We start from the raw sequence: 27510 nt of genomic DNA, 5'->3' as shown, positions 1-27510 counted from the left end.
TTTCCTCCACTGGATGGGAATCATTCTGCTGGTTCTAGTCTTGCTGCAGGACAAATCCTTCTCTGCTTTCAGCTGCAGGTCTCAGGGAATGCTGGGGAGCCTGCTCACCTCCGGCTGGGCCTGGAGGATAAATCCAAGATGGACATCACTACCTGGGGTGGCTGTGTGACACTCTCTGCAGGCCAGGTATGAGTCTTACATCCCTTAGAAGGGATGAGTGTAGCTGAATTTCTGTGTTTGATCCTCACAGAATGTTTTTTTTTTTTTTATATGAAAGCCTTGAAGTCAACCTTTTTGTGCCTCAGAGAAAGAAAAATAAACTCTGTGAAAAATTCTGTTTCATGTTGCCAGACATGGTTGTACTTGGGCTGCAGCTTTCCCTCAGGACAGAGCTGTCAGCCCCTCTGTTTTTTTGGGAGAGACTGAAGCAGCGTTTCATGGGTGTAGACCATCCAGGGGCTCTTACAGGTTGTGGTTTTGCCCAGGAAACCTACTCCCCAAGGATATACTTTTTTAAAAAATTACTTATACGTGTCAATTTTTTCCACTTTTCCAGCTTCAGAGAATATTAAGCATGGAAAACCTGCATGTATGTGGGTCTCTAGAGCAAAGACCAACATTGTTTAATGAATATCTGGATTTGAACTGGGATGACAAAAAATTCAAACACAATTTCACGTATGAGGTAAGAGAAGGCAGTTGTATCTGTTGACTCACCATTTTTATGGAAGCTGTTCTCAGTAGATGAGAAATTATTTTGGTTTTACATGTAATGCTTAGTGGATTTTAAGAAATCTTCTATAGAGCACCATTTTTTTGAAGTATCATTATTTCACTTTATATTTTTCTCTATATGGAAAGAAAACTTAATAGTTAAGGAAAAAGGATTCTTATAAACTAAAGGCCTCACCTGTGCCCTAAATTTGCAAAACTTGTAGGCTGGAGACCAGTAACAAGACTGGTAAGCTAAAATATTGTCAAGTGGAAATGCTGTGTTTTGGAAATGTTACATTAAAATCCTGAAGCCGCCTAATCCAAAAGCCACCCCAGGGAGGGGATGAGTGGGCTCCAAAAAGTGTTTATGATTCTGCTGTTATCTTTTAACTTTATTTTCTTGGTTCATTGCAGAGAAACCAACTCTTGTATCCTGACAAATTTCAATTAGAAGTGGTTCTGGAAAATATTTTCCTGACCCCATGTACCAAACAGAAGATTCTGGGTAAAATAGAAACCAACTACTGCTCTTGCCTGGATTACTACACAAGCTTTGAGTTCTGTGACCTTCCAAATGTAAGTCTGACATAAACACATTGAACCTACTTCAGTTGAAATGTAATTACTCATTTGGAGATTTAGTTCTCCTCAGCTGCAACTCTTCAGAAGACTTACCATACATCAATAACTTAAAAATAGACATTGTTATTTGATGGACTGAGGCAGAAAGGTTCTGTTTATCACTATAGTGTATTCTGTAGGTCCTTTTATGGCTGTAAACATTCTCACTTCCTCCATGTTCTTTCTTTCCTATTCCTCTTTCAGAAGTATGTTAATTTCATGTTTCTGGAGAATACCAAAACTGGCTTATAAGTGATCAAAAAGAAAACTAGAGAGGAGTAAAAGTGCTTTCCTTCCCCTGTGGTTAAGCCTGCTGGTTTTTATGATTGCTCTGCTGGTAGTGATAGATTTTTGAACTGTAATGTAACCTTATTTTTCTATTACACACATAAACTGAAGGCCCACCCATGACTTTTCTTAGGTGCATGCTGGTCCTCAGAGTTGCTTGTAGACACTCACAAACACAGAACTTGGAACCTGCAATAGATGTCTCTCCCCAGTTCCCAGTGGTTGAAACATATCTTGGTTTCCTTATTTACTGTCAGAGCAGATCACACTCTGTTAGCAACAGGAAAACTTTTTGCCAGACCAAGGTGTGATAGAACCTGTTTATAATGCATAGGATGTATATGCATGTCACTCCAAAAACAGGTGCCTCTGTATTTTTGGATCATTCTTTTCAAAGGCATCATGGTTTAAGCCCAGCTGGAAATTAAGCACCACAGCCACTCAGCCCCCTCTCTCCCTCCCCTCTCCCTGTGGAATGGGAAGGACAGTCAAAAGTAAAGCTTGTATGTTGAAGTAAGAACAGTTTAATAATTGAAAACAAAGTAAAATACAATAATAATAGTTAATACTACTATTAATTATAATGAAAAGGAAAAAACTAAATGAAGTGATGCACAATACAATTGCTCATCACCTCCTGCCCAATGCCATACCCCGCTTCCCAAACCCAGATTTGCCCCTTCTGGGTAACTCCCCCCAGTTTATTACTGGACATGATGTTCTGTGGTGTAGAATATCCCTTTGGACAGGCTGGGGCACCTGTCCCAGGTGGGCTTTTGTGCACTTTCTTCCTGGCAAAGCAGGAGAGAAACACAAAGAAAAGTCTTTGACTTAGGGTAACAACTCAGCAAAACCAAAACATCAGTGTGTAACCAACCCCATTCCCATTCTGAATCCCAAACTGTACCAGCTATTGAGAAGAAATTAACTCTATCCCAGTTGAAATCAGGACAACATTCACCTCACCTCCCATGTATCCCCCAACTTTATCAAATCATCTGGTTAGAGTAGCTGAGAAGTGTAGGAGCAAAAAAAAATTGGATATTTTAACAAAATAGAGTTCTCTGCAACTGCTTCTCTGCTCTTAGGGTGTAATCACTGAACATACTTTGTTAGAGCACAGAAACTGGAGATGTAATGAAGACAGTGCTGTGAAGAGCAGGAGGATGTGCTGGGTTCTGAAACTACAAGTTTTTGTTCCTGGTGCATTTCATGAGAATGCTGCCACTGTATAGCTTCTTACTACTCAAAGCAGAGCCCATTTGTTTGGAATAATTTGGAAGCTTTAACACCTTTTCTGTGAATACTCAGGTAATTGTTTTATCTGGAAAGCACCAGCTCAACAAAGATGACATAATTTTGCAGTCAGAGGGCAGATTCCACCTTGCTGATCACAGAAAAGATGAGGGGTTGATTGGAATATCCATAAAGAATCAGAGCACTGCTGATGTGAAGAACTACTCTCTGGAAATTGAAGTGAGTTTTTATTTTATTTTACTGACACTGGGGTTTGGTTTTCAAAGGCCTGCTGCCATCTATCTCCCAAACAGATCAGGCACAGTCAGTGACTATAAAGCAGCAGGCAACACAAAACACTCCTGGTTTCTTTAGTGCTGTCTCTAAAGGAACAGTTAGGCAGTGTCCATGCACTGTGACCAACAAAGCAAGGCACCAACATTAGTTCTCTGTAGATCTGACACAAATAAAACGTGTTTCTAGTGGAGGGTAGAAGTTTTAAGTACTGTTATAACTCCCCTTCAGCATGACTGCTCAGTTGAGTGAGGTATGGAGTTTTCACCTCATCAGAAGAAAGAGGGAAACAAAATAAAATGTTTACACAAAGCATCAATTGCCAGAAAAAAAACCTGGCAAAAAAACACCTAAAAAAGGCACAGAATAGCTCATATGTTGCTTATTCTGAGATAAATCTCTCCCTTTTTCTCTCCCTTTCCCCCCTATTTTGCATTTGCTTTTAATTTCCTGTGACATTAATATGGTGGAGAGGCAGATGGAGACAACAGAGTGGGGCGAAAAACTAATGGGGTCGGCACCATCCAAACTCACAATTAGCAGGAATGTGGGTAGTCAGGCACTAACTGAGACAATAGATCATCCTTTAACAAAATTATGATGATGATTTAATCAGTAACAAATACTAACTTATTTTTCCGTTCCTCTGTCTTTAGAGAGGAGGGAGATGAAAAGCTGCTCTGCATGAGCTTGCTATTTTTTGGAATAAATGGTACAAATTAGCAGCCTCAGAGAGAACTGACTGGGACATAATGTTTCTTTCATTGCTTCCATTAAAATTTTGTCCACAAGCCTCATGCTATCCAGTTGTTCAGCTCCTGGTCTAATCATGCTGATGCTTGTACCTCTCTCAGTGTAACTCCTGCACAGTACACAAACACTGGGAAACATTTCTCTCACCACTTACCCTTTTGTGGGAAGCACTGATATTTGAGCACCATCTCTGAATGATAATTAATTCTGTGTGGTGGCTTTGAATAAATGTTTTTCCTTTATGACTGCAGTTAACAGCCTTTGAAGATATTTGGCTAGGCCTGACAGGAACTGCTGCTTCCTCATCTGTCCAGAGCCAAATCCTGGTGGAGGGGATTATTGATCAGAAAGAGAAAGTAAAAGTCGCTGCTTCAAAAGGAAAGGAGTGTTTTCACTACTACATGGGGCATCTGCAAGGTATGTACCTCACTGACCATGCTCTCAGCCATGGGACTTAGTTTTAGGTCATCCTGCAAAGAGCAGGGAGCTGGACTGGATGATCCTTATGGGTCCTTTCCAACTGGAGCTATTCTGTGGCTCCCAGTATCATCGCTATGAAGAGAAAGGAAGAAAGGCTGTGTCTTTAACACTGAGCTAGCTCAGTTCATTCAAGCTATGGTCTTTCAGATAAAGAAAAGCTGAAGCATAAAATTTGTTACAAAGGTGAGTTTGGGAGACATTTTTGTATGATTACAATATATGGTAAGAAAATCTAGGATTAAAGTTTTTTGCCTTGTTTAAGATAATCATTACATTCCAAATTCAATAAAGGAAGTGAGAGAGGCACCTCCAGAGAGTGACTGTCCACATGCTGGAACAGCTGTATGAACTGGGATGTGTGAAGTAGGATGTGTGCAATCACTGGCTGCAGGGGATTGTCTCACAGCAGTCAGCTCTGACAATAGAGAGGGAAAAAAGGCTAAAAAAAGGTTCAAGTTGTGCCTAAATTCTAGATGAGTAAAGTGAGGTGAAATGAGCTGGAAGAGGTGGGGCTCATCTACATTTCAGCTACATTAGAGCTGGGTGCAAACCAAATAAATTCGGTGATATCTCAGTTGTCTCAAACTCATGTTGCTGACAGTCCCAGCCCTCACTTCTAAGTCCTATAATGTTTTTGAGATTAGGACCATTAGTTAGTGAATCACTGAAGTCAGAAATTTGTAGAAATTGCTTAGCCCCCTCAACACAGATTCTACATGAACTTTGCCAACTTTGCATTTTGTTTATGCTCATCAGTGCTTCATCAGTTTCATCAGAGTAGAAATGACTCGCTCGCGTGCGCGTGTGTGTGTGTGTGTGTGTGCGCGCGCGTGTGTCTGTGTGTGTGAGATGAGTAGAACTGAGAGGCTTTCATTTAAGGGCTGAGCAGTTTTCAGACATCGGCAACAAGGGACATTAAGTACTTAAGCAGAAAAAAAGGCCTGTAAATCAGTGTGACCTGTGAGAGATTTAGATTTACATTAATCCACTGCTTCCTTTGCAGTAGCAAATCTGTATTTGTAGTTCATTGACAAGCCACACAGAAATCAAATTGTGACATTGATCTCATTGTCTCCTGTTTATATCTTCTGTTTTGTTTTTTTTTCCTCCACACCTAACACGCTCAGACTCTGATCACCTAAGTAATTAAAGGCTGGCTTTGAAACAATGTCTGTCAGTGTTGTTCCTGTAAATGAAGGGCTCCCTTTTCATTCCTTAAGGGGATTTGGAAGAAGGAGTGGAACTTAGTGCTTGTTCTGATGGGCAACAGATGGCTGCCATTAACACGTATCTCAGCATCAATGGTAAAAGGCAGGAAAACGTGGGACAAGTGACTCTAGCAGCTGCTAATGGAAGCTTGAGTTTTCTGGCGCATGGATGTGGGGATCCAGTTCTTAAGGTTGAGGTGAGACCCTTGAATGGCTGTTAACTGCAGCGTGATTTTCTCACAATATTATTTGATTTTGTAATTTTGATGGAGCACCTTCCGTGTAGGCTCCAGGTGTGAATTTTGGTAAGTAACCAGGCAAAACTATGAAATGTTTTAATTATTTTCACGTTGATGTAAGAAGTTACCACGGTGAGAATTAAGAAGTTCAGCCATGCCTAGAGATAGAAAATACAGGACCCTCTTCTAAAGGGAGGATCCTCTGAGGGCAAGTAAATAAAGTGACAGCACCAGTAACTGCTCAGCGTGTTGGTTACAAAACTAATGATTAGAATCCTGAACGTGCATTCACTTTTGGTCGGGTTTCACATACTCTCTACTTGGGGAACGCTTTTTATCATCTGACTTTTCTGTTCCCTTTTCTGTCCATTGAATAATGCAGAAGTAGCTTCCCTTAGGAAATGTGAGGCCACTGTGGGTGTTTGCCAGCATTTAAATTAGTACAAACTTTTGAATCCAGCACAAGCAATTTTAAGTAATGAATTCTTACAGAACAAGCTTAATGAAATTGGGAGCCTTTTGAAAGCCACACTGATAGAGAAGATAAAGAAGTTTGATGGATACCTGTGGAGATTCAGGAGATCAGTAAGTATCTGTACATGATCTATGAAAACACCATGAAGTGTTCATGCAATGTTAATTAAACATCATTATATTGCCTGCAGCTGTTTTGTTTTGCTCAAACATTTCAGTGATTACTCCTGTGCTGACCTGTAACTCATACAGAGACAAAAAACACGTTTAATGGAGTTCCTGTATCTCTGCACTAACGCTGCAGAGTCAGAATTACCTCGCAATGAAATCAAAGCTTTGCTTGAGATCACTGTGTGTTTTGAAATTGCTTCTTTTTTGGAACCACTGTAGGTGCAGCATGTTGGTTTCCTGTCTGAAGCAGCTGGCTGGCCTTCAATGGCCTTGCAAAAGGCAGCAGGATTCCTGCACAGTGCGGGTACAGCTGTCACCCAGGTGTGGAAGCAAAGTGGAATCAGGCACATTCTGAGAAACAGGATCCCACTTTACCTGGAGAAAATTCAAGATGTTGTCCAGCAAATGCAGAATGAATTACAAAGTAAGCAAAACTGTGCAAAGTAAGAATAGGGACAATGTCAGTGCAGGGCAAACCAAACTTCATTGTAAACTATAAAACATACTGAACAACACAAAGGTTTCTGTTTTTATTGAGCAAGAAGTGCTGACCTTGGCTCTTTGTGTACAGAGTGGGAGCCTTGATGCAATAAACTCTAAGAGGGCTCTGTGTGAGCACCTTTTTAATGAAATCAGGGGTGAGGCTTTTTCTCGGTTGCAGGACGCTGGGTTCCATTGGATGAGAACAGAGTCCTTAATTCCTAAACTGAAGTATTTTTGCTAACAGTTCCCTGGCAGACCTTTCCTCCCGAAGGGCTGTTCATATCCATCCTTGAGGTTTTAATGCTTGTACTAATTGGATTTCACTTGATCTGGTATTTTCCAAGCCTATCCAGTAGCCACTAATTCACTGTTCAGCTGGACTGTGGCCCATACTGAAACCTTTGAGAAATGTGGTCAGCTGGAATTAGCTGCAAAAACCTTCAGTTCTCACACAGATAAAAACTCGCTTAGGGCCACTTAGCTGTAGACTCTTCCCACTCAAAAGTTGAATTTGGTTGGTATTAGTGCTTGAAACCAGTTGTGACCAAACTATCCTGTTGCTCAGCAGGAGCAGTCTGTGCAGTACTGCTGGGGACACATTGCAGAGCATCCTGTACACTCCTTTTGGACAGCAACAATATATTTATTTATAAGGGTGTCAGGGTCAGAGCTAAATGGCTCTCAGTTCATAGCTGTACAATGTGTCTGACTGCCATGCCTCTTCCACTTTTCTGTGCTCCTCCTTCACTTATGCTGCAAGTTGGGTGGAAACAAACAAGCAAATAGCCACTTTGTACCAAACCAGCTAAGGTTTGTCTCATTTAATGTGTTTGCTTCAGAGCCATTAGCAACTTTGAAGGACGCCTACTACGATATAACCTTGCAGCCACTAGATGAAGTCTGGAAAGAGAAGACAGAAGAGCTCATGAAGAAAATCCAGGCTTTCTTACCCAAGATTGTAAAAGATGTGTGGTTAATGGAACCAATCCAGGTGGCATTAAAGGTTGTCAAAGCAGGCTTGGATATGGTTGGTATAACTCACTTCTCCATTTCTAATGGTTTGAAAGACAAGGCATACAAATTTAAGTCTTAGCTTTGACCTATGGATACACCAGAATAGTTAACTAGTTTTGTTCATGGAAATAGTGCAGTTATCTTTCCACATAATAAGCTTGTGCACAGCCAATTTACTATTCTTGCAATATTTGTCCTGCTTTGAAAGAGTACTTTTCCAGCTAGAGGAGAGGTTGTTTTACTAGTTCTGGTTGAAATCACAGCAGCAGTAATCTGTCATTCACGTAACTTTTACTTTTCTTTCATAGAGAGGAGAAATTGTGATTCCAATAAATAGTGCACAAATAAATCAGGGTTGTTCTAGTTGAAATGAAAAGCATAAAGGATATATCAGGAGGCTAATTTATATTATTAAAGATACCAGTCCCTTCCAAGCTACAGAAGCACATTAACTTAGTGAAGTATTGTTACACTTTAAATCATGTTATTTAGGAAGAATATATTCCTGTCCATTATTTCTTGGTGTTGTGACTAGAATCTGTCCTCTGAATATTAACCCTCTATGTGACAAGACGCTGTCAGGCATGAGATGAATGCAAGAGACACTAAAGTGGTATTTCGCACTTGATTTAGAACTCATTTGCCATTACTGACCCTGCCCTGAAGCCATACTGAAACTGCTTTTATAATCTGTAACTCTCCAACAGGCTACACGGCAGGTGCTCAGATGGGCAGATGCCACGTTTTCCAGAGCTGTGAGTAAGATCCGGAAGCCCTTGCTGAACCTGTACAGTTTTTCACCCAGGTAACTGGTGTTTTTGCAGGATCCCTGCTCTGGGCAGTGTTCTAAAAGGATATGTGCATAGTTACTCTTCCTGTCAGTGTGCAGCTGAGAGTGCTGGACAGCCACCCAGCAACTCTTTGCTTTGGTCACATCACATCCTAATGTTTATTTCTGTTGGCTGCTAGGCCCACTGTGTTTGAAAGGAGCTACTGGGCAGCAAACAAGGCATCAGTAACTGGTAACTGGCCTGAGATGGCCTGGAGCAGCTCTTGGCCAGAGTAGGGTTGTGTTTTGCTGTTCTAACCAGACTACAGTTCTTATTTCACTTCAACATTTCTAATAATAAAGCAACAGCATTTCATCAGTTCAGCAGATAAGGGGTGTTCTGTTTGTATTCCACAGGAACTGTTCAGTGGCAGGAAAGCTGCCAGTACTGCCTAAAGCAGACTTGTCCCTGCAGCTGGCAAATGTTACCACTTACCTCATTGGAGAAAAACTGATGAGGCCTCTGCAAGACCTCTACAATCTCAACATACTTGCAGAATACTATAAGTTCAAACGGAGGATGATGGAGAGCCCCTTTGAATGTGAGTCCTTTCAAAGTGCTGCTTTGTTTTGTATCTGGGTCTATTTCCACTTAGTTCTTAATTTTTAAAATTGTATTTGGAATAGGAGTTTACATAGAGATGGTTGCTAATTAATAATTTTCCTATCAAAATACATATAGTCCTTCTTGTAATATAGTGATGGTATGTATAAGATCAACACTCTAGGCAAAGCTGACATGCAGTAACACTGCTCTATTTAATATTCATGCAAATTTTGCAACTCTTTACACTTCCTACTCTTGAGACTAGAAACAGCAGGTGGTATTTATCTGCCTTACCCATATGCTCCTGTGAGCTGATACTATGGTTTGCTGCCAGTCACACCTGTTGGCTGTGTCCTGGTACAGAGGCTTGGAAACTGGTGACTTCATCTCTGCTGCCTCTAAGATGAGCAAGCTCAGCCCTACCAAAACTTCAGCGACAGTACTGCCTGTAAAAGAATTGCTAAATGCTAAAGGAATGCACTAACAGTCCCTTAGAGATAACTGCTTTTCCAGAAAACCCTTTTAAATGGTTTCCTCCCAGTATGGAGAGACACGACAGAGGGCTGTGAAAGCAGGTCCTGGTGACCCAGTAATCTGAGTCATGTATCAGCACGGGTTCCTGGACTGCAGCTGTTTGATGCACTGGTTTGGAAGGGACGTTTTTGGAGACAATTTTGGAGAATTAATATTCTTGTGTTTTCTGCATAAGAATGTATAATGTGTGTCTGTGTTTATAAATATGACTGTCAAATAGTACAATGACAAATCAAAGAGCTTTGAATCCCAGTTCAAGTTTATCAAAGGTTTATGGCACTGAGGTAAATCTGTAACAAAAAATAAATCATTAAATAGTTTTGTTTCTGAGGTTTGTTGCAGAGCAACTACAATGTAACTAATTAAAATGTAAGTGTAGTAATATCAGTGTAATAATAAGTTGAGAAATTAAGAGTATGCCAGCAAGAAGCTGTGTGTGTTGCAGTATGTGTAGCATTTACTGCTCTGTGGAAAAGTCACTGATATTTCTTCTGAAATACCATTCTCCAGATCATGCTATGTTAGTGGGGACCAAGCATCTTGTGACTTTTGATGGAAAAATGTATGATTTGGCATCAAAGTGCAGTGTACTTCTTGCCAAGGATTTTGTTCACAGTGCTTTCACTGTAATACTAAATGAGGAAACTAGGAACTCAAGATCACTGTATGTGGAGATGAACCAGACTGTGATCACTATCTACCCACGTCTAAAGGTAGGAAGATGAAGTCAAACATATTTTATTTTTGGAAAAAAATTTCTTCAACTGACCAAAAAAGTAAGTTTTTTAAATATTAACACTCAAAACATAGATCAGAAGCACCCTCAGGCAATGGCTTTAAAGTAACCACTTCTTAAAAAGAAAATACCTCTCCAAAACACAACCAGTTTAACTCAAGGGCTGCCTCTTTGCTCTCTGTGTATGACAAATTTTCAACCTTCCTCTGATATGGTCTAAGAAAACAGCATTGAGAGGATGCTTTGTGCTGTCTGCTCTTTCAGAAGTTTAACACAACCCTGTTCTTATTGCCTTAACTCTGGGCTAAGTTGGCCTCATCGCACCTGCAAATCCACTGTGCTTGCCTGTGACTGAACTACAACAGATTTGAAACTGCATTCTCATTTTAAAACAGATATCCAAGATGTATAACTTCTCCTCTGTGGAAGAGAACTGCCAAGTCCTGGATCAATCCCTTGAAAACAGTACCATGAATTCCAGGCGAGGAACCAACAAAATCGAAGTATCTGATCAGAAAGGAGTTTCTGTGTCCTGTGACTTTCAGTATGATCTCTGTACTATCACTCTGGCTGGGTGGCACCATGGTGAGTATTAATCATACAGCTGTTGTCAGCTGTTACTCATTTTTGCTGTCTTTCAATTATCTGTATTACTGGTAGCACCAGCATCTGTGCTTTCACTTGCTTTTCCCCTCTTCATTTTTAGACACTCTGGAAATGGCACCAGGCATTCCCAGTAATTGCCAAATAGAGCACAGAATGCACCATTCCAGGGAGAGGAGCAAGTTTTAGTTACTGTTAATTCAATGCAATAAAGCAGGCAGAAATCAGAGGTACTACAGTCAGCCCAGCTCCAAACCCTGGTTGAGAATCTGCTCTAGAGCAGGCTTACCTTGTCAGACCTGCAAGACAACTACAGAGGGAGGCCAAAAACCTCACAGGGTTTTTTGGCATACTTGGAATGCAGTCAATGTACTATCCCTGTACCCCACATTATTCTGAAAGTCACCTCCCAAAGATTAGCAGAGAATGGATCTGATGCCTTGATATGCTCAGAAGCCCATGACCAGCTGAGACACGAGATGGCAAAGCAGGCTGGGCAGCTTCCTGTCTTCCACAATAGAGCTGAGCTCTGCTGGACAGAATAATCAGAACCCAGAGACAGCTGCTGTAATTTTCCTGCACCTACTAACAACTCCTATTTTACTCCATTTCAATTTCCTTCCAGGTATTTCAGCTGGGCTTTTTGGTACCAATGATAATGAAGCTGGAAACGAATGGATGGTGCCTAATGGTTCCTTCACTGACAACATGCAAGAGTTCACACAGAGCTGGCAGGTAATGGGCTGAGGAGCTCCAGTGGGCAGGGCTGCTGAGCACAGAGTGCACTGTAAGACACACTGGGTTGGCTTAGATAAATAAAGCTCAACAGTGAAAACAGCAGCACACTACATTGTTTTTCTGTGTCTAATCAAGGAAAAGGTTGCACATATTTGCTAAAAACTGTTCAAGAATTCCCTATAAATAGGCTTTGAATATTTTTGGCCTAGGTGGTAAGGTAAAACCATAGAAGTGGCTGCTGCTAGTTTTAGAAGAAATTGATATTGGAGCCAAGTATCTTTGATATCTTCCTCCTTAGAGCACCTCTTCCTGGAATGCAGGTACAGGTGCTACAGGATAGGTCTGGGCCAAATCTGTACATTTATCACTCAGGCCACAGTTTGAAGTTCTCTTTAGAGCTGGTAGTTCTAGCTGGGGCAGTTGAGCCTGTTTGTTCTTCATATTTTACATCTTATCAATAAAACTTCAGAAACAAGTAACTACTAAATTTGTTCTCCATCCCCTCACCACTAAATATTCAGACCATTTTGGAAGGTTAGCTGCTGCTCTCAGTCACTGATGTACATAAAAAGACTCCTGTAAGTATAATAAATGTAACAATTTTATACCAGTAAAATTGTAGCTCTGCTTAATTCATATACTCTGTCATCAGCTGAAAATAATCTAAATACACAAACATGCAGTTGTACAGAACCATTTGTGAATGCAATCAACCAAGAAAAGCAGCCTTAACATGCTCTCAAGCCATGTTGCCAGGATCCTCTAAATCCCTTCCAAGTCCAATTTTAAGAACCTATTAACAAAAAGAAAAGGAACCAGCATCTTATTACCACAAAGATTTTGGGACTCTTCCATTTATCCTATCTCACAGAACATGTCTGAGTTCTGGGAACAGAAATCTCATTTTCAGCTTTATGTCAGTACTTTACTGTAAAAGAGAACTGTTTCAAGTGTCTTGTACTTGCTGTTGCAGAGATAGTTAATGAGCTTGCAGTCTATGTTTATGTTAATAATGGAGCAGGATCACAATGTGACTGATCATAGGCACAATTTTCTTAATTGCTACAAATATTAACTTCTGATATATTCATAAAAATGCAAAACTCCCCAGGGATATTGAATGAAAGAGTCAGTTAAAAGCAGTACATAAGAAACTTAGTGCCATGTAGAAGCAGGGCAGTCCCAAGTGCCCTTCTTTAGGGGCAGAACGGCTGCACTTGCACTGTTGATTGGAAGGGCTCACACTGACTGTGAACTCTGACTGCAGCTTGCTCCCAGGAACTTTGTCACAGCCTTTGTCATGCACTGACACTGCAAAGGACGTCAGCAGAGCTCCACCACCACAACGCAGGGCTGCACAACAGGAGGGGACTGAGTGTCTGACTCCTGCAGGATGAGGCTTAGCATAGAGTAAACTTCCAGTTCATTTTTCTTAGCAACTAAAGTAACTGCAACTTACACTTGCTTAAAGAACTTGGTGGTGTGGTTTAGTTGTTTTTTTTTGTTTTTTTTTAAAGCCACCTTTACCTATGAATAATCCAGCAAGGGTGTGAAGATTCTTTTTTCTCCATCAGAAAGATCTAGTAAAACAACTTTGACCTGTCAGACCTATATAAAAGAGAACTTGCCAACTACCTGCTATGTCAGCAACTAAACACTAAAATCCTTCAGTGAATAACAGAATCAATAGCAAAAGGAAACAAGGTCTAATCTGCAAGGTGCCTCTCAATATTAATGAAGAATAAACATTAGAGCAGGGTACTGAACTGCCCATATCATCCTTCAAACCAGCTCACACTGGAAATCTGAAGAATTCATTCTACCCCGATGTATGCAAGAAATCCCCAAAATACACCAACTTCAGTAATTATGTTTTCCCAGGTGAGTAAGTGCAGTCTCGTACCGAAGAAAGAGAAGCCATGTCCAATTACAGCTAAGCAGAACATCTGTAAAGTGTTCTTTGAAGAACCACATTCACTTCTTAGGAACTGCTTCAAAGTTGTAAGTAGAACTTCAGCCAGAAGCACTGTCTTAATTATGTGTCATATAGAAGTTTAGTTGCAGAGAACTTTAGAAGTAATCAAAAAAGCAATCCAGACAGAAAAAAAGGTATATAAAATATATAAATATAAATGGAGGTTTTTGACCTCCATGGAGTAGTGGCATGACTGCACTGCTCTTTAGGATACAGGTCTAGAATTTGGAAACAGAAATATCCTCCTTGCTGTTATGAAGGGAATAAAAGTTTATGAATGGTCCTAACCAGGCAGAGGGGAGGGGACACAATCCAAACCCCTGGGTTTACCTGCAGGTCCCCCTGCTCCCCTAACCCACCCCTTTGTGCCCAGGTGGAGCCCGAGCCATTCTACACCATGTGTACACAGGACACCTGTGACTCCCCAGCCTTGGGGGCTGCCTGCACTTTAGCAGCAGCTTTTGTTCATTTGTGCAACCGGAATTTTGTCCCTGTGGAAGTCCCTCCACAGTGGTAAGTTTCATTTCTTTTACCACCTTGAATATTCTGACTGCATTACTCCAGTACTTACATGTCTGTAATTCAAGGAGACATGAGAAAATAAAACTAATGAATATGACTGTGGCCATGAGCAAAACAGATCCTATTCCCAGAAATGTTCTTGCCTCTTGGCAACCTCCCCTTCCTGCTGTTCACTCACCAGCACGCCACAGCCCATCCACTGCACACTCTCTACTGCCTTTCTTATTTTGTCCTAATATGCTGTGTAACAGAGGCAGAAGGACACCTGCAGAATACTGTGTGATGTTCCCAGGAGTTTCTCCTCTTGGATACTATTTCTGGTTCCATCTTTTTTTGGTCTGAATAATGCATTTGGATTCATATTACAACAAAACATATACAGACACAAAATACTCAAGAGACTTATTTTTGTACTTTTCAGTCTCTAATAATGAAACTTATCTATCTTTTCAACCTAAAATATCCAGATTATCAATACTTGCAGCTATCATCTAGATTGCACTGTTAAGTGGATTCCTGGAATATAGCTAAGGAAGATGTAAAGCCTGAACAGTAGCACTTGCCTGAAATTTTTATAATTACAATCTTTTCCCACTTCTGTAGTTATTGGGCCAATTTGTGCATTCCAAAGTGATTTGAGTTCCATCATTGATACTCTTGCCCAAGTAGTAACTCACTGTATTTTTTAAAAGACTGCAATGGAAACATTTACACCAAGTAAGTGGCAGAATCACGCAGAAGACCTAATTATGCTTTTGCTTGAAATGAAGCACATGGATTTATTCCTTTTATGCTCCATGCATAACTGAGGCTTAGTAATGAAAAAACGGTGGGGTTTTTAATATATGTAATGAAATATTATTTATTTGCATTTGTAAACTCACTGCTATCTCAAAGGAGTGATTTGGTGACTACAAACCCATTTGTGGTGTGCCTTAAAGAATTTACAATTATTAGCTGATTTCTTACCCATTAAGGAAGGGAGTAGTGTTTGTAGATGGGTCTGTTGGCCATGAAATAAAAACCTAGACGAAGTGATCACATCACACTTCCACAGGCTGAAGCACTGTTGTGTGTCAGTATGTGCCTGAGCTGTTCAGTTCACTCAGCTCTTATGCAGTGGATGATCAGGACATTTCTGGGTAGCATCTTATAGGTAGTGAGTGGTTTTAGCTCCAGTAGTTATATCAACACTTCAACATATAAATATGAAATGCAGAGATAAATTTCATTAAATCTAGAACACAGACTATTCAGTTGAAAATAAAGTTTTAGAATAGCTTGGTAGCTGAATGATTGAAGTCAGCTAGTGCTGCTAGTTTACATTATCTCATTCCTGAGGAAAAGGGTTGGAATGAAGGTGGATCACAAACTCAGTTAATGAGAAAATGCCATTAAAGAGGCAAAATAACATTGGGGATGTACACATGAATCAACATATTTAAGACAAGAAATACTTCTCTATTTAGGTTAAGTATCCAGTTTCGGACAGTATGTTTTGCTTAAATTGTGAGCAGGTTGAGAACAGTCCTGGGGAAAAAATGGAAGGCTTGAGGAAAGACATGAGTTAAGTCTCTAAATATGTAAACACTGTAAATAGAAGGAAATTGATCAGACCAAACTAAGGGAGAATTAGGTTTGACACAGTGAAAGACTCTGTAATGGTTGGGTTTCTCATGCACAGTATCGGATAACCAGTGACAGTCATGAGAGCAAAACAGAAAGTGGCTGTCAGCAGAAACTACCTCTGCACTATTTCTCAGAAATTCATGCTTGGCAAGTATCTTCCATTGAATAGATGAACTCACAGACCTCATAAACTTCAGAAATAATGCTGCCCTTTTCCTCCTAAATGTGAATTTTATCAAATATGAGAGAACCTTATTAGTGATTTAAGATCACTACTGTAATGTGTTTAGATATAAAACTGTATCTAAAACACTGGAGTACCTTCCCCAAAATTTTTTGATGTCATAAATATATCTGATGCTATTTTCCCTTCAGATATTTTTGTATTTCACTGTAATAAGAGGCTGCACTTCATGTGACTTGTACTTACCTACCACTTACCTGGACTTCATCTCTTCATTTCAGCTCGAGCCAGTTCTGAAGGGCAGATACCAGGGCCCTGAAGATGGAAGAACCCTTTCAGCACTCAGAACATTTATTTTAGGTAGACAAGCTAGAGGCAAGAACTCGGAGAGAATAATAGAAGCGTGAACATCTTAGTGTTAACTGTGAATATAATGAAGTATATATAGTATAAAAGGAAAGCTTTCCACTCAGAACCCCTGACGGCAAGGGGAATTACTTCAGTATATTGACAAGAAACTATAATCAACCAAAAGAAATTGGACATGAAACTATCAGTTACTCTAAAAAAATTCTTTCATTTGGTGGCAAAATTGCCTTTCCACAAGCCTTGAACCACAGCAAAAATACACTGAAAAGCTGAGAAAAGCTCTCTTCCAGCTCAGATTAGTGTAAGTGGACGACTGAAAGCAGCATCATCAGCTTGGAGTCAGCAGAGATGCTGACTTCTTTTTTCTCCAGAAATGAAATTCCACTGTTCAGCGGTTCTGGAGAAAATTATCTATCTTTTTTCCAAGGAAGTGCTCCAACACACAAGAAGGCTAAGATAGAAATAAGATGGGTAAATAATGGAAAGCAGTTAATCATTGTTCTCATTTTTATGCTGGTTGATTTTTTTCCCTTATTAATGTACTCACTGCTAAATGAGAAACAGGCTTCTTGGTTTCTGTGCAGCAGTTTCACATTTTCCCTTTGTACCACTAGAACCCCCTTGGCAGCAGTCAGTTGATGTGTTGGGAAAAGGTGACCAATGTCAACCCTACCCATGAAGTAATGTTAGGGTGTTATAGCTACTCTTGTGTGTGAGAGTCCCACCTGTTAAATCCCTTTCTGTATTGTAGGTCACTTGATTTAAAAAGTGCATTACCTTTCTCCACACAGTGCCTGGAATGCAGCTATTGGTAAAGGTAACACTGCAAAATCCATCCAGTGTCTTTGCCTAATATGCAAACTTTGAAATAATGGTATTCTGTACTAAGATATCATGCTAATAAACATTTGACTGCCTTATTTTTACGCTGGACTACATTTTTATTGATTATTCATAACAACAAAAGTTGTACTGACCTGGACAGTTGGAACTGGAAGGGTTTGACTGGCTCACAGACAAAGCAAGCAGCTGCCTCTTATCTCCTTTATGATGCTTGCAGCTGTACTCACTTTCTTAACACTTACTCTCTAGCTTGATACCAATTAAAACATGATTCCTGCACTAGTTAGGAAAAAATCTTGCAATTTTTAGGATTCCCACACACATCAGATGCTAAAAATCAAGTCTTCCTCTGTAATAATTTTATACCTGCACCCTTGTAAAAAGCCAAAATTGTATGAAATATTTCTGGAAGTTAAAGAATATTTATACCAGTTACTGATTAAAAAACCACAGAATTTTCTCCCCAGTCACTGAATATCATGTCATATCCCAGCTAAGCACACCAAGCACCTCTGAAAAAAGTCCTGTGGTGAGTTTCAGGAACAAAGAAAAACATCAGCAAGTAGAGGAAAAGATTGAGAAGAGCTTCGTCAGAAATACAGGAATTTAACTAAATGCTAACTGCAGACAGCAACACTGAGATGGATGCACACACCAGGTCTCCCCTAAAAGCTGCATATAATGTTACTTGTAATAAAGAAACCATTTAACTGCCAATAAACATTTTTAACTGCAGCCATTTCACTTAGCCCAGTTGTTTGGTATCTCTGGGCTCCTTCCCAGGTTCTCTGTGCACACAGTTCCTGCCTAAATACTCCTTAGAGTCAGGAATTCCCAGAGCCCTGGGGCATGCCCCAAGCCCTGAAGCTCAGCAGGAGCCCCGCTCTGACCCTAGAGGCACAGGCCAGCTGGAAACCTCACAGACCCCCTGGGCTGGGCTGGACACCCACTGACCCAGAGCACCTTCCTGCACACATGTACAAGACATCACTTACACTGAGCAGGGCTAACAGAGGTTAACATCAGGGAAGAGGGTAAAAAAATACCCAAAAAGAAAAACACTCTAAATGACTCCACACTTAAAGGAAGTGTTCCATGTCATAAACTGGAGTTTATACATGACAGCTATGAATTAGTGCTAGTCTTGTCTCTGTTTCTGCACTGGCAGCTGTGCTTTGCTCCCTGCCAGACTCTGCTGTTAATTCAAAGGCCAGTGCTCTGTCACACCTGTTCACCAAATACCTGCCCATAAACACAGCAGTGTCACAGGCCACAGGGTTCTTTGACTGTACTGTGTAAACCCTTTAACAAACCAATAAAACCATTCAGCCAAACCGTCTTTAAGTATGCCTTATGTACTGCATGGTAATGTCTCATCTGGGGAATTAAAAAATGGAGCCAACCCATCACCCTCCTGCCTAACAGAAGAGAGACGGCAGCTCCTATCAGCAAACACACCACCAGAGTGACAGGGGATGTGGGGAAGCCCACTGCAGGTGTGCCAGCTCCATCCAAAACAGCCCTCAGGCCAACTGAGAGTCCTTTGCAATTCCTCGTGGATGTGAACCTCTGGAAAAGAATCATCTTGGGAGGGTTTGACTGAAGCATTTATCAGATCAATCCCTCAGCTTCAGTACTTCAAAACTGGCTTTTTTTCTCTGCACTAGCCCTGGCTTTAGCAGGACTAAAATTTAGTAGATAACTACTAGCAACACTGCACATTATTGAGCATCCTGACTGAAGTAATCCAAAGTGTTTATGCCTCAGATGCTAAATGCAGTATACCAACTATGCTGCCATATGGCAAATACATACCCATTGCATATCTCATGGATCTCCCCACAACACAGGAATTTTTGCCTCTAACTCCTGCTGTGAGAGCACTTTGAACACACCAGCTGTTCTTGCAGAGCACAGACAGGTTCAGTCGTGCTTCCCAGTGTCTTTTTAGGGCTTACAACTCACCTCCAACACATTCTTTATAAAGGACCCCCATGAGCTATAAAATTCACAGAATTTCTGCATATTACACCAAGTTAACCCCAAAACAGATGTAGCAAGAGCTCACCTATAACCTCCTCCCTCAATACAGGGCTAAAGAAGCCCCTTATCCTGTAACTCCTCAGTTACATACTCTGCTGTACAACACCAACAAAAATCACAAACTCATGTTCTAACTGCAGAATTTGAGATAAAAGGTGAAGAAAATGGAGAATTCCCAGTATCCAATAGAGCCTCACAAATCTAAACTCTGAAAATTCAGAAACAAGGACCTTCAGCCCAGCCTTAAACAGCCACAAGCAGCATGAGCTTCTCATTAGATGAAGTACAGCTGAGCTGGGAGTCAAAGCAATCTCCAGCAGTCTTTTGTTTAGAAGTACAACAGTCAGTTATACTGACTGGCTACAAGTGTCTCTTGCTTTGAACTCCTAAGAAAATAATTTTTAATATGAACCAGTTACCAGCCAATATGCTGGTCACATGGATTATTTCTGGAAGGCTACAGCACTCCACGAGTCAATTTTTTTCCAGCATTACAAAAAATAAACTCAGACTGCCAAAATTCTTTATCTCTGTATGTTTTGGCATTTCATCTGCAGGATCTCAGAGCACAGGACTTCCACTATCCTGTGATATGTTATGGTTTGGAATACCAAATTCAAGACTGGAATTGTACTCTGAATTCCAGCCCTTAGTCTGCAAGGATCTCAAAACTTTAAAGGACACTAGTTGGTTTCCACATGCTTTGAAAACCTAATCCCACAATTTAAAGACTTAATTGCCACCACTTGATTCTCATCTTAAATTGTAGAGTATTCAATCAGAGATATTGCTGGGCAATACAGTCCCCAATCACAAAGCCATTCCACACAGACAATGCAATGCATTCGTCAAAACTCAAATTCTCTTTAGACAGGATGGAAAATAAAGAGCAGTAGCATTTCTGCTTTTTATAGGCTGCTTGATATGATTTAATGGTTTGTTTTTTTCAAAGGAGAAGGAAAGAAGAATAGAGTATAATTTAGAATTCTTTAAACAGCTAAAAATAGCATACACTGGAAGAAAAAAAACTTCAAAAAGAAAAATGCACTTAAGCATGGAATGCTTGTTTCTGGAGGTAAAAAGTATTTACATCTTGCACCTGCAGAACCCTATTCCAGTGAATCCTACATCACATCTTTTCATTAACTCCACTTCACTGGAACAGAGGGGTCATAACCACTTTAGGTATTTCAGAAACTAGAGAGGTATTTCAAGTAGGTGACACTGCTAATGGTTACCAAGAGACACCTGTCTTACAAGTAGTTTAATGACCTGGTGATTGCTGAAATAGAAAATACAGGTGCAAACCATTATTTCCAGAGCCTAGATGATTTGAAACAAAATTTGCCTTCATGCTAGGTTCTGAGTTCACCCTGGTAACAGAAGTCCTGTGCAGCCCTTGCTGCCGTGAACACCTGTAAAACACCTGCCTCAACCCCTGCTCCCCCAAACAGCAGCTAACGCACACAGAAACATACAGCCCTTTAATAGTGTGGACATCTTACTCAAAACATCAAATAGGCATTTCTCAAATATGTTGGCATAAAAAGAGACTGAAGACATGAACAGTGTGATTATTATCAGGTAAGCACTGGTCCCAACACTTAACTGAGCCCAACTTCTCACTTTGCTTTACTCCAGGAGTGGTTACAGAGAATAGTCCAATGTTCTGAACCAAAAAGCAAAAGAAACCAAATTTCCAGTTATTTTAGGCAGAAAGTAAAAGTATTAGGGGATGACTCTTTGCAAATCTTCCACTTCAAGGTTCCACATATCCTTATGGACAGGGTTTTCAGAGAGATCAGTCATCTTTATTGCTCGAAGAATGGGCTCAGGACTGCAGGACCGCACCACACCCATCACCATTACATACTTTCCTAAAAAACAAGTAAGCATTAAATTTAATTAACCTTTGTATTATCATTTTAATTCATAAACCAGGTTACTTAAAGCCAAGTAGACATTGTAAACTGAAAATGCCAATACTTCTAAGAAAATTCAAGGAATGAAGTTTGCTTAAAAGGCTTCATTATCTGTGCAGCCACCTTTACAGCATATTTAACTACATTTACACTTACAGTAAGAGCCAAACAAACACATCTGTCAGCTGTGTAAGTGGACTAAGGATAGGTCAGAAGGCAAAATTTTTATGCAATGCATCTATTTCGTACCACCATTTCTGCAATTCCGCAGACCAACACTTGTCCATTTGAACTGGCAGTTCTGGTGAAGGGAAGAGAAGGAAAGAAAGAAGAAAAAAACAGGAAAGAGAAACAGCAGAAGAATCTCTCTCCTTGTTCAGGGCCTACCGCGCGGGCCCCGGCGCGACCGCCGGGCCTGGCCGGGCAGAGGGGATGTGCCGAACCACGTTAGGCTGGGCCCAGGCAGGAACGGGGCCCGCCGTCCACGGGGGTGCCCCCGCCCCGCGGTACCTGCGCTGAGGCACGGCCGGCCCTGCGGCACCTGCTCCACGCCCAGCACGGTGAAGGCGCCGCTGCCGTCCTGCAGCCGAGCCGAGCCGCCTTCGGCGCCGCGCTGCACCTCCAGCACGGTGCCCTGCATCCACACGGCCCGCAGGGACAGCGGCGTCCGGCCCGCCGCCGCCCGCCGCAGCTGCCAGGTCCCGCCCGCGCCCCGCTCCGCCCGCCGCAGCTGCGCCGCCAGCACCTTCACCGGCGGGCCCGGCGCCGGCCCGGCCATGCTGAGGGGCGCTTAAGGGCGCGCAGCCGCTGAGGCGGGGAGCGCCCGGCCCCGCCCGCCCCTGAGCGGCGGCAGCGCTGCAGCTGCGGAACCGCGGCCTGGCGGAACAGGAGCTGCCGCGCTGCTGGCTGGGTGAGGGCCGCTGGGTGAGGGCCTCAGGCCGCGCCCCCGGCTGCCGAGCGTCTGCACCGTGTGCCGGCCCCCCGAGCCACCGCCCCTCACCTGGATAAGGCCAGAGCCTGACTGGCCCTCGTTTATCTGCTCTCAGTTGAGGGGCGGCCCCTTCACGTGCAAAGGGCAGTGCGAGCTGTGCCGGGGCTCTGGAGCTGAGAGTGCTGCTGGCCCTGCGCCCTGCAGCGCCGCCGCCGCGCTCTGCCCCTGCCCCGCTGCTGCAGCCAGCCCGGGCTCCCCCTGCCCAGCGGGAAGGGACCACGCTGTTCACTTGCGAGCTCATGAAGCTCCTCCGGTTTCGTGAGAAAACAGGAAAATGCACATGCTGATTTTCCCAGGGATGCTCTTGTGCGGAAAGCATGGGCAGTTTTAAGTTGGGAGGCTTTAATTCCAAGGTTTTTACGAATTTATTTGTTGCCTGTTTATATTACAGACAGGCTAGTTCGTTTTGCTGCAGTCTGGTATTCTTGAAATATTACGGTTTCTTCTGGGTGGGTGGGTTGACATTTCATTTAGAAAATAAGCCAAGAAATAAGCTGAGGAAGAAACAGGAGGATGGAAAAAAGACAAGAATCAGGAAAATCAAAGGGATCATTACTTTCACAAGTCCTGTTACCTGCAAAAGTGCAGAATGGGTAAAAACACACTAACTGTAATCCTTCTTTAGAAGAGCTTTTGTTCTCCATTAAAATAGGTGGTTACTTTATTTTAAAAATCTGGTTTTGTCCTGAGTAGCAAAATATATCAAAAGACCTTTTTTTTCTACTCACTCATCATATCGTGAATTATTTATTCATTTTTTTTTCTTCCCAAAGATATTTTCTGTTTAGAGACATTCTGCAAATGGGACTGTATTATTTTTATAGTGTAAGGAAGCAGTTAATTTTTTGTTACCACTTACAGTAAGAATAAAACATAATATTGGTAATAACAATAAAAACACTGTCATCTAAGCACAATACAGAATCATGTAATCTGGCAATCAAATCATATGGCTTACAGGAATAGAAAGACATTTGTTGGTTACTGTATATGAATGCATGATTTGAGCAAGGCTCACAGGAGAATATTTGTAATTTATGCCCTTAAGCTGCAGTCACTTGACAGCATCAATATTTAGTTTCACATTAAAAAAAATTAATTGTGCCAAATATTGATAAAAGTATTGTATTCCTATTTGTTACTGCATAATAGGAGGGTCTAATGCTTATTAAGCCATTAAATCTACAGATCAAGGCAAGACCCCTACAAGAGTGTAATCTTCAGGACAGACTAAAAGGTCCCTTTTAAAAGATCTGCCTTCAAGAAACTGTGTTACAAGAAGGGCAAAAGCACTGGCAACCTGCATGAAGAAATGGATTTCTTTTCCTAAACTAGAAAATCCTTGTCTTTCAGTAAAATGCAAAGTTATGCTGTATCATCTGCAAAGCTCTTCCCCAAGACCTGGTGCAGCTCAGCACAGACACATTCCCTGCAGCTACAGGGAAAATGTCTGAGTCCTCCACAGACTGTTCTGGAGGTGACCCCACGGCAATCATCCTCTGATTTAAGGGTCGCAGAGGAAGTCAGCACAAAGTTGGAACAGGCACTGAGTTGGTGGCTGCCAGGCTCTAAATTACACTGGATTAAACATGAGCAGATTTTTTAAGAGTATGCTTGATGAGAGAGTTTTGGTTTGCACAGATTAAAAAAGAAGGAATCAATCTTCTGGCTGCCACTACAATATGCAGCTCATTTCAAAGCAATATTCAAGGACATTATTCGAGATGGTCACAGCATGGGTAAAAGAAAGGTCAAACTACACCTAGACAACACAGTCCAGATGAAAGCAGGAGTCAGGGCTCCCTCAGCTACAATGGCTCCCTCAATTACACTGGCAGCGTTTTGTTGGTATGATGCCAAGACAGTTTTGAAAAGAATCTGACCCCAGATCTCTGTGAAAAGAGATTTCTAAAGAAGCAGCAACTTGAAATCTTCTGTTCAGTCTAAACTTTTTGTGCTCCATGTACTGTACTGACAGTACTACTTAAAATTGTAGCAATTCCCTGCTTCTCTCCCTAATTTTGGTAAAAGACTGATATTACAGAAGCAGAAAAATCCTTTCCCTTGATCAGGAAGTCTGATCTTTTACAGCTTTTCATCCTACCCTGAAAGAATTTTAAAAAATCCTTCTTTCCAGTCCATTGGCCAATGTGTACAGAACAGGTTCTTCAATTTTATTTCTGTTTCTCTCCTGTAGTACTGAGAAGTTGTGAACTGGATTTCAAACAAATTTTCAGTTGGTTTTTTTCTAGGATTAGGAATCCAAATAATCATGAGGCCTTTTTTTAAAGTTTGTTTTTGGGGTTTTTTGGGGTTTTTTTTTTGTAAGCACTTACTTTAGAAATTGAGCTAGCTGGGAGCTCCACAGCTGACTGCAAGAAAAGTCACAAGTGTGGAGCTGAAAAATACATGGATCATAATGGTTATGTCTGAATGGCTCACAAATGTCCATAAAACAGATCTGTAAAAAAACCTTGTCCCTGGCAGCCCAGAAACTTAGAGCATTCAGAACTCAGAGGATGAGATGGGGACAGGCCAACACCTGCTCTATTCTGGCAACAATGCCTGCCCACAGTGACAGAGTAAACTGCAAAGGGGTAGGATTGAGCCTTTCATATCCTGGTTCAGCACAAGGAAGCAGCACATGGGAGCTCAGCATCACAGAAGAAAGCTGGGAAAACAATCCTTTGCAATAATACATTACTCTGCAAGTGTGGGGTCTGAAACTGTCTTCCTTTCCCTGGTATTCTGATGAAACTTCACTAAAGGTCAGCTTTTAGCACATACAGTCAATATCACGTTTGACCTCCAAGAGATCTAATTTAGACTTATTTTCTTACATTTCACACAGAACAATATGATAGAAACACAAGAATATAAAATGCAGTTGTTCCTGGTGTTTGTTTTATATTGCATAAAAGATGCAATGTGGACATGCTGACTGAAGTCTGGAAAAACATCTTTATGCTTCAAGGTTTTTTTTTAGACTATCTCCTCATCAAATAATTAATTATTTGAAATTAATGGATCAACAAGTTAGAATTAATGGGTTTGAAGTCAGTTGTATTTACATCCCTAACATGAGATTCAGCTGCTTGTAATTTATGCTTTGGGACAGAGCAGTCTGACAGATGACTAAATTGTGTTTGACCAGGAATTTCTAAAGACCTGGAGCCAGCAAAGTCATATGCTGAAACAGGAAAACTCTAGGTACGACCTGCCAAGGTTTTACTTAGGAGATGGCTGTGGTATTTTAGATGTGACTTGGACAGGGCAGGTAAATGTGAGCGACAGACATCAAAATCCCACTATTTATAACAAGAAGAGTCTGGCCTCTCCCATGGTGTCATGGAGCCAAAATCTGAACTTTGATTCTGAGTGACAGAGGAGTCATTCTAAGATACAGTGACCTAACTTTTGTGGCAACTACCATCAACTAAAGCATTAGCAAGGTACCTCCCTGTGCTCTTTTTGCTTGAGAATAGATACTCTACATGGCATGTGAGCTTATGCTTAGTGGAGTCATTAGAGGATTATGGCAAAAGCCTTCCTGCAGCTGCCAGGAGCTGCCAGCTGCACCCAGCGTGGAGACAAAAAACAGCATCTCAGTGAGTGGGAAAACCTCAGCTTGTACAGCCAGCCTTAGCATGAGAAATTATTTCATTGCTCCCACCAGCATGCAAACTTACTCAGTTCCTGTCACTCACCACACATCCCTGCCACAGAGCCTGCAGGCTGTGAAAAGGGTGATGCTGTTCAGCTTAGCTGACTCATTTCATTTACAAAGAATACTTAGAGGAAATACTTACAGAACTCCAGTTGTGTTCTGCAGAAGTGGGTGTCACCTGTTGGTTTCTTTCCAGGGTATAAATATGCTGGCATGTAAATTAAATAAAATCAGTGTTCTATGGAATAGGACTATGACATGATCAAAGGAAAAAATTAATTAACCAGTCTTATCTTTACCAGTATTGCTTGGTCTTTAGTTCACTAGTATTGCTTGCTGCTCTAGAAATAGTCTGCAGAGCTGGCTTCCAGATGGGCTTATTCTAACTCCTGCACAAGAAAAAAAGAACTCCTTAAACAGGAAATATTAATGGCATCCAAAGCATTAGATCTTCATCCTTACTGAAGTTGGGTCAGTAGCTAAGAGACTTCAGTCACTCACCTTTGTGACCAAGTTTCACTTTATAAAAGAAACTTAGCAAAATTAACTTAGCAAAAAATTTAGCAAAAGCTTAACAAGACTGGAGAGTCCCTATAACCAGTGTTGGGAAATACAGATTACAATGCTTTCCCTTGACAGCTGCTGCCTTTACATTAATACTCTCTGATTAGCATGGTCAGCATGCAGTTCATTCAGCAATGTGACAGAATAATTTTCCTAAAGTAAAGTAAGCAGAAGAGTAACATTTTACTTCCAAAAATTTAAAATCTGAGTTGTCAAACAGAAATTTACATAGAAGCCAGTAAGGCTGAGAGGCTACAGCCATTCCAGAGCATACATTGGCTGGATTGTGCAATATTCAAGGCCTCTTGGAAGATTCATGAAATAAATTTCTGGTGCTTAGTAGGGAGAGGCTTTTACTAATAGTCAAATTTTCATGCAGGCAAGATCTTTTACAGGTCCAATCAAAAAGACCACCTCTCTCTATGAACTTTATCTTGTTTAAACTAAAAACATCACTGCTACAGCACCACCAATCAAGATAATTTCAAATTAATAAAATGTTAGAGCACAGATGAAAGGAATGCAGAATTTCAATAAAGTAACTCAAGAATTTTACACCAATCTCACATTCAGCACACACAGGCATTAATTTAGGAAAAAGCTTTTGGAAGTTAGCATCAAGCTACTTGAGGAATAAAGTTTGAAGTGAGCATCTAAAAGCTACAGGGAGCTAGAGAGGAGAAAGCCCACACTGCTGTTGCTGTGTGGTGTTACTCTGCAGAGTCTTCAGGGGCACACATTTAATAGCAGCTTTGGTGGCAGCTGCAGGTTGCACAGCTAAGCAGACCAGACTGCTGTTTCTAATCACTGATAATTAATGTGAAAAGTGAATTGTCCTC

The 27510-nt window shown here is 41.2% G+C and overlaps 2 protein-coding genes across 7 annotated transcripts in view; one reads left to right on the top strand and one right to left on the bottom strand.

The window, feature by feature from the left end:
- APOLTP (apolipoprotein lipid transfer particle homolog) overlaps window positions 1-17567 on the top strand; it is a 79859-nt gene extending 62292 nt beyond the window's left edge. For all 3 annotated transcript variants that reach the window (XM_086853648.1, XM_086853649.1, XM_023936617.2), the window contains 17 exons: window positions 73-186; window positions 557-685; window positions 1129-1290; window positions 2935-3099; window positions 4158-4323; window positions 5607-5791; window positions 6326-6418; window positions 6698-6902; window positions 7801-7988; window positions 8683-8780; window positions 9162-9346; window positions 10396-10598; window positions 11017-11206; window positions 11850-11959; window positions 13844-13963; window positions 14311-14450; window positions 16554-17567. In XM_086853648.1, coding sequence (XP_086709774.1) covers window positions 73-186; window positions 557-685; window positions 1129-1290; window positions 2935-3099; window positions 4158-4323; window positions 5607-5791; window positions 6326-6418; window positions 6698-6902; window positions 7801-7988; window positions 8683-8780; window positions 9162-9346; window positions 10396-10598; window positions 11017-11206; window positions 11850-11959; window positions 13844-13963; window positions 14311-14450; window positions 16554-16569 — 2469 coding nt within the window. In that variant the 3' untranslated portion in view covers window positions 16570-17567. The remainder of the gene's footprint in view (window positions 1-72; window positions 187-556; window positions 686-1128; window positions 1291-2934; window positions 3100-4157; window positions 4324-5606; window positions 5792-6325; window positions 6419-6697; window positions 6903-7800; window positions 7989-8682; window positions 8781-9161; window positions 9347-10395; window positions 10599-11016; window positions 11207-11849; window positions 11960-13843; window positions 13964-14310; window positions 14451-16553) is intronic.
- Window positions 17568-20425: 2858 nt separating this feature from the next.
- RMI2 (RecQ mediated genome instability 2) overlaps window positions 20426-27510 on the bottom strand; it is a 66794-nt gene continuing 59709 nt past the window's right edge. For 2 of the 4 annotated variants that reach the window (XR_015277178.1, XR_015277177.1), the window contains 3 exons: window positions 26407-26496; window positions 26250-26315; window positions 21234-21404 (listed from right to left, as the gene is read on the bottom strand). Coding sequence is in view for 1 of the 4 variants with exons in the window: in XM_086853665.1 (XP_086709791.1) it covers window positions 21256-21404; window positions 21960-22227 (417 nt within the window). In the remaining 3 variants the exon portion in view is untranslated. Of the gene's footprint in view, window positions 21405-21959; window positions 22243-22781; window positions 22935-26249; window positions 26316-26406; window positions 26497-27510 lie in introns of those variants that run through there. The other 2 variants (XR_015277179.1, XM_086853665.1) reach the window with 2 other exon arrangements.

Source organism: Cyanistes caeruleus, chromosome 17 (assembly GCF_971803275.1).
Source record: "Cyanistes caeruleus chromosome 17, bCyaCae1.hap1.1, whole genome shotgun sequence".
Lineage (NCBI taxonomy): Eukaryota > Metazoa > Chordata > Aves > Passeriformes > Paridae > Cyanistes > Cyanistes caeruleus.
Note: the sequence above shows the minus strand (reverse complement) of the source record. Positions and strands in the feature narration are given on the sequence as shown.